The sequence below is a fragment of the Monodelphis domestica genome, chromosome 3 (genome assembly GCF_027887165.1).
Source record: "Monodelphis domestica isolate mMonDom1 chromosome 3, mMonDom1.pri, whole genome shotgun sequence".
Taxonomy (NCBI): Eukaryota; Metazoa; Chordata; class Mammalia; order Didelphimorphia; family Didelphidae; genus Monodelphis; species Monodelphis domestica.
In genome coordinates, this window is record NC_077229.1 from 530,929,789 (window position 1) to 530,936,770 (window position 6,982).

Sequence of the window (6,982 nt, forward strand, 5' to 3'; positions counted from 1 at the left end):
TTATATATATAAATGTATTATTATACACTGTTATATATTTAAAAATGAATGGTAAAAAGGAAAAATGACATAGAGTTACAGAAGAAACTCTCATTATTTCTTTAAAAAAACAAAGACAATTACGGGAGAAGCACGCCACTTAGGATTTCTTTCTCTTGCAAGTCTCCTTTTCAGGGCTCAGGGGCTAGTTTCCATAGACATACTTCTGATATTGGGAACAGACAATCAAAGCTCTACTGGGAGCTACTCTTCAGGTAGTTTTTAATTTACTTCCTGTATATACATAAAGATACTTGCATTCACTGCTCTCAAATACTAGAAATTGGGCTCTAACCTTAATGCCACATAGAAATGGAAAAATAAGATATGTACCCACAAAGGCATTTAAGCATTAGTTTTGTCTTTAGAAAGTACCAGAATTTGTCATAAATTTCGATAAGAAAAATATCTTTGAAGAGAGGTCAGGACTTATTAACTTTTACCCCAAGGTAAAAACTCTTATTTGACGAGGTGAACCTCAAACAGTGAAGTGTTCACATCATTAGATAAACGGATCAATCACTTACTCCAAAGAACATCTGATAACCACAATCAAGGTTTGAAACCATATCTAATTTTCGGGAAAAGGTTTTGTGCTTAGCTGTCAACTAGAGAAAGAAAGCAAGTCAAAACATTGGCAAAACGAGTTTCCGAACGATTCAGAACTTAGATTAAAATCAGTAATTCTCATTCAATGGAAGAAAAGTTGTAAAGCCCCATCTATGGTTTTCTTCTTCTTTCGTTCCTCTAAAAAAAGGTTGCCATTTTGTACTGGGGTTGGTCTTTAAGGATGACGGTGATGTGGAATCAGATCTGCCCCCCCCCCGTTCAGTTGGTGACCCGGGACGTCAGATCTGAGTGCGTTTCCTGATCTAACAGCTAACTCGCTCTCTGAACTGTTAGAACAAGGGGTTTATTTAAGGAAAGGCGGAGGAAAAGCTCACTGGCTGGGAGAGAGCGTTTGGGGGTTCCCTGATCTCGTAATAATCCTGAATTAAAGAATAGCGTCTTGAACGAGGGGATATGGTTAACCGGGCTGAGGAGCTGAAGCCCCTTCTTGCCGCGACTGGGACGTCACAATGGTCCGGAGCTGCTGTGACTTACCTTGGCTGTGAGGTCGGATCGTTCCTGCAATTTGTACGTCTTGGAGAAAAGGAGTCGGATGATCCAGAGGATGAGAATCCCTTCCAAGATGAGGTGGTAGGCGGGAGCCTGCAACCCAAGCAGCAAAGCTGTATGACAAAGCTGAACAAGCAAGCGGGGCGACCACGATCGGGCCGTACCGCCAGCGAGCTGTAGCTCAGCCTCTAGAGCGGAGACAGGCAAATGCCTCCTGTGGCCTGAGGAGGGGCCCTCGAGCACCTCTTCTGAGGGGGAGGAGCAGAGGAGGTCTCTCCCATGCCACACGGGGCAGAAGCCAAGGGCACTCTGGGAGCTTCGAAGCAGCTGCCGTATCATCCCATGGGAGGCCTTCCGGGATGCTGCACACAAGGACACAGGGCCTTGGCACGAACCTCTGGCCAAGGCCCTGTAGAGCCCTTTCTTTGGGATTTTCACTCACAACAGGGTTACTGATTCTCATACATAATTACTCAATTAATTAATCATTCAGCATCGTTAATTCTATGATTACTTCTGAAAATACTGACCATCTAAGAGTACTGTTACACACACAAAACAGTAATAAAATGACATCTCTTTTTTTTAAACCCTCCCCTTCCATCTTGGAGTCAACACTGGGTATTGGCTCCAAGGCAGAAGAGTGGTCAGGGCTAGGCCATGGGGATGAAGGGACTTGGCCAGGGTCCCCCAGCTGGGAAGTGTCTGAGGCCAGATTGGAACCCAGGACCTCCCGTCTCTAGGCTTGGCTCTCCATCCACTGAGCCACCCAGCTGCCCCCTTAAAATAACACACCTTAGTTAAAACAGCTTAACTAAGTTCTTTTATACTATATTCACTTACAAAATGAAGCACAATTTACCAATCCCAGCTAGGTTTATGATTTTCATCCATTTATATTTACTTAAATGTATAAAACAAAGAGGCTGAATCAGATGACTGATGAGGTTCCACGAAGATCTAGATCTACGATCCCACGAACTAAACATTTCACAGTCTGAGGTCTGTATAAATGGAGACGTTGAACCTTTGGCTTCATGCCCCGGAAGTCCTTGGTATTTCCCAGAGTTCCCTATAATCTCTCCTGCATCTCCATGTTAGTTATTGGTATTTAACCGGCAGTAACGCCTCCCAGACCTTCCTTTCTGCACGATGTAGCGTCAGCGGTGATGGTGGTACGGCGGGGACAATCTGAGAATGGCTCAGCAGCCCTGGGCAGGTGGTCTGTATTTCGTGTCCTCTTTAGCCCTTGATTTCTAATGATCTTTCACAAACCTCCTAAAGCAGAATATTCTTATGATTAGAGACAGAATTTCAGAGGTTCCAGGTCTCCGTCGTTCTCAATTCCAAGAGCCACCAAGGCAGAAATAAGGTCTATGTCGGAGACAGCTACTCACTAGGGAACCACTTCTCTGGCTATGGCCATTAGAAATGTCCGTTGACCTTCGGTATTTTTCAGTTCTGTTCCTATGGACTAGAGAGAAATTCTTTCTGAGCAAACACCGATACAAGCCTTCTCTTTGATGGAAAGATGCTGCGCTAAAGAGAGAGTCAAGGCTAGCTGGCCAACTGTCAAGTCAGCCAGAAAACCACCATCCTGAGCCTCCAGCTGTGAATCTTGAAATTTCTCAGACTTGTGAATGTTAAAAATTTCTCCATTGGAACAATTCCCTACTGGGAACACACCCCATCTACAATGTGAGAAGTCTACTTGGATCAGAAATGGGAGGACCTCTACTCCACCCGTACTTAGGACTGCTTTAGGGGAGAAAACTCCTTGCCGAACAATGAGAAATGCTTACACCCACACTTAAGCCAGGCCTATTTTTAGAAAGGGGTGCCAAGTACCTATAAAAGTCAGGCAACTTGTGAACTTACAAGGAGCAAAGAGGTGAGAACTTACTCAGAGCTTTCCTGGTGTGAATTACTCAGAAGTTTTAGTCTACCCAGAAAAGGTGAGAGCAAGATGTGAATTAAGGTGCTAACAAAATGTGAATTCAGAAGGGTCAGTCCTTTGGAAAACGTCTACTGTGATTGGTGGATGTAAGAATTTAGGGGGAGGTGACAAAGGAGAAAATGCTCTATATAAGGAGATGAGAAATCTGAGTAGAGGCCAGTCAGCTGGGAAAGGCTGAATTGAAGGAGGCAGCTGGCCAAGGCTACCTTGAAGGGTCTCTCTCTCGGGACTCTCTCGGGGACATTGGACACATTCAGATTCAGGCATTGAGCTGGTGGAGTCAGCTGAGATGGAGCTGGCCTGGTGTCACTAGAATCCTTGCTTGGACAGATCTTGTGGTGAGTGATAAAAGACTGACTGACTGATCTCTCTCTCTTAAGAATCAGGTCTAGGCCATGTTGGCTTAAGGCCCTTCATACTTATTCCTTTCTTACCCTCTCTCTTTCTTTAATTCCTCATTGTATTATTAATCAAATTCTCTATAAAACCCAGTTGACTTGGGCATATTCATAATTGGGAATATTTCCCTGGCAACCACCTCATATTTGATTTAAAAGGAGACACTGTAGTGAAACATATTCTCTGCGGTCACAGTTTACTCACCCACTCTTGTATCTATCACAATTTATATCTTCCACTATTTAACTCACTACAGTTTACAACCTCAACCATTTTAATTCTCACAGTTTATACCATCCACTCTTTTAATTGCCACAGTTTATGGCAGACAACTATTTTATATATAACACAGCCCGCTTCTGTGGAGATACCTGAGAAGACAGCAATGATCCTCTGAATCCAGATCACATGACAAAGCAGCGGCTGCCCTTTTACATCTTCCTTAGGCTCCTGGACTGGCCCCACCTGAGCAGGCCGGAAGTTAGTCTGGCTGTTTAGCATCATCTTCCTGGTGTTATAAAGTGCCCGTGTGGCAGGGAGCAGGGCTACAACTACGCTCTGGAGAGGGAACGACCGTCAGTGGAAAGGAGCCTCCCACGCCGGAGTGACCAACGTGCACTGAAGTGGGAAAGATGCCAACTGGGCCGCGGTGGAAAGATCCCGGGGCAGCGTCGGGCCGTCCTCTTCGCTCCCAGAGGCGGGTCTGGCCTTTGTCTTGTCGGGCTCACGAAGGGACTAAAGTCAGGTGTGGCGGAGATCCCCGGCCTCCGTTGCCTTGTACAGGCCACTGGGAGGAATCCCGCTCATCTGCCCACTCGGCCACGGGCTTGGGGCCGACACCATCCCCAAACTCACCAGCAGGTGGCAGGCTTTGCAGGTACCCCAATCCAATGTGGCTTGTTAGGGCAGAGCATCTACGTGGGGGCGCCCGTCATGCATCAGAGCTTCTGGGCACCCCAGACGCCCAAGGGGAGGAGCCTTCAAGAGGAACACGCAGTCACGAGAAGAGGAACACGCAGTCACGAGAAGAGGAACACACAGTTATGAGAAGAGGAACATGCAGTCATGAGAAGAGGAACACGCAGTCATGAGAAGAGGAACATGCAGTCATGAGAAGAGGAACACGCAGTCACAAGAAGAGGAACATGCAGTCATGAGAAGAGGAACACGCAGTCACGAGAAGAGGAACACGCAGTCACGAGAAGAGGCATGAGAGGAACACGCAGTCATGAGAAGAGCACTTTGGAAGCTGAGACAGAAGCTGTGTAGTCAAGGCAGGGGGTGGCCCGTGCCTGCAGACAGAGGAGGAAGCTGGCTATCCTTGGTGCCTGGGAAGAGAAGTATCTCCTCAGAGAAAGGGGGTTTTCAGGAAGAAATAACAAGCACTATTGGGATGTGTCAGGAAGGGCCATCTTTCACCCTCGACTATCTCCAAAATTCTCTGTTCCCGGAGAATACACCGTTAACTTTACCATTATCGCTGCACATACTGAAAAGAGCTGCCAAATGTCGCCATTGCTACCTTCCGATCATCTCTTTGCACTGGCACAGCTAACTTTCCTTTGGGGGCCTCGTCTGACCAATGAATCCTGACTCAGCCACTTCCAGGGTCAAATGCAGACTCCTGTTTAACTTCTTCTTCCAGATCCCAGGGCATTGCTCCTTCCTCCCGCACTCTGTAATCAGGCAAAGCCCCCCCCCCCCCCACTCCATCTCTCTACGGGGCCCTCCCTTCCCCCCTTCTCCAGTCCCCCCTGCATGAAATCGTTCTCAATCTGGCTTTCCCCAGAAGATCTCGCTTTAACTCTGCACTGTGAGTATTTAGTGGCCGAGTTTCTGCCTCGTCTCTTTTTTCCGTATTCCGGTCCTGCCTGAGGATGGAAGCTCCCTGCCAGGAGGACTCATCTCCTTCTTTGGACTTGTGTTTCTAGTGGCAGCGCAGCGGCCGGTGCGCTTAAGAAACACCTGTGATCCACATGGGTTGGTCCTTGAAAACTTCCGGTAGGCAGTTTCAAAAGGCGCTGGGGGAGCCCAGACCAGAGAACGAGTGCAAGAAGGGAGGAAAAGGACACCCGAGAAGGAGAAGGCTGCAGCTTCTTCTCTCCTACTCCGCTGGGCATGCGAAGTCTCCTTCTACACTAGGTGCCAAGGCCGTGCAAATACTCACTGGAAGGGGCCTCGGGAGTTCACAGAGAAATAAAGGGAGGCGGCTCCTGAAAGCCACTCGACAACTTTGGGCTTCCCCAATTGTCCTCGCGGCCTCTCTGCACATCAGTGAGCATAGGACACCAGGAAGAAAGAAGAGGCTACAGAAAAGGCCAACCCCGGATGTCCCCGTAGGGGAAATACAGTCAGGAGACACTTCTTTCTAGAGACGAAGAACCGAACCTTCAATAGCCTGATACTGAACAGGAGCAGAAAGCCTGCAGCCAAGGAACAAGGATCCGAATGTGGCTCACGGCCTTCTTAGCGGGATTTCACATCCGTCCAGATAACATCACTGATTAAATGCAAGTAGGCCGCCCCCACGGGAAGCCAGAAGCCACCCTGTTGTTAGAAATAACCCCAGTCTTCCCAACTGGGTACAAGTACTTTCCTTCCTACTCAAAATGCACAATTTCCAGCCTTCTTCCACATGGCTCACTTGTTACAACATGAAATCTCGCGATATCTCCAACTCCCCAATCATTCTAGGCACCAGTTCTCCACCACACTAACTCCCATTCAGCCCATCATTCCCTTCCAAGCCGACGCAAAGTACATTTCGGCAGGCTGTGGGCCCCGCTTTTGTAGAGCTCCCCGCCCACCCCGCCGTTTCCTCGAGACCCTGCCCAGCTCCCCATCCCGGGACACCGCTGCCTCCAAAGAGCAAACTCCGATCTCCGAGTATCTCCCAACTGCCTTTCACTAGATCTGAATCCACAACCTCCTCCCAGAGCAGGAACTTTTCCCTTCTGGTCCCGGCATTCCCAACTCTAGCCCCGAATCTGCCCAAAAGGAGTAGTAACGAGTAAGAAAGGCTAGCGAGTCAGTAGGCTCTCTCCGACGACCCCTCCAGCCCACTCCGCCAGGCTACACCATTAATTGGCTGAAAGGTGTCCGACCCCTCCTCCCAGCCTCGCTCATTGGTTAGGCTGCTTGTCAGTTAGCCAAGACCTGCCGCCTCCAGCCGCATGTAAAAGCGCAAATGCCGGAAAACAGTCGCAACGCGGCCAGCGCCTTCCCCTATGAAGACCCCAATGCACGTCTGACTCCTGGCAGCAGCTGCGAGGGCGCAGGGGCTCGAGGGACTTACCTCATACAATGCCTGCACCATCTCCACCAACACCCACTGCTCCCCAACCATCGCCATCGCCGCCGGGAGGGGACTTCCGGGATGAGGAGCGCTTTGACGTAAGGGGCGTGCTGGGCGGAGTTTGACGACGCCTCGGTCCCGCCCCCTCCCTCCGAAGGGGCTGCGCGGCTTGG

The 6,982-nt window shown here is 49.1% G+C and overlaps 1 protein-coding gene across 3 annotated transcripts in view; it reads right to left on the minus strand.

Moving 5' to 3' along the window:
* SPTLC1 (serine palmitoyltransferase long chain base subunit 1) overlaps positions 1 to 6,916 on the minus strand; it is a 71,785-nt gene extending 64,869 nt beyond the window's left edge. The window contains exons 1-2 of one of the 3 annotated variants that reach the window (XM_056825015.1): positions 6,810 to 6,916; positions 1,144 to 1,251 (exon numbers count right to left, since the gene is read on the minus strand). In XM_056825015.1, coding sequence (XP_056680993.1) covers positions 1,144 to 1,251; positions 6,810 to 6,866 — 165 coding nt within the window. In that variant the 5' untranslated portion in view covers positions 6,867 to 6,916. Of the gene's footprint in view, positions 1 to 1,143; positions 1,252 to 3,885; positions 5,178 to 6,440; positions 6,465 to 6,809 lie in introns of those variants that run through there. The other 2 variants (XM_056825017.1, XM_056825016.1) reach the window with 2 other exon arrangements.
* Between the last annotated feature and the right edge of the window lie 66 nt (positions 6,917 to 6,982).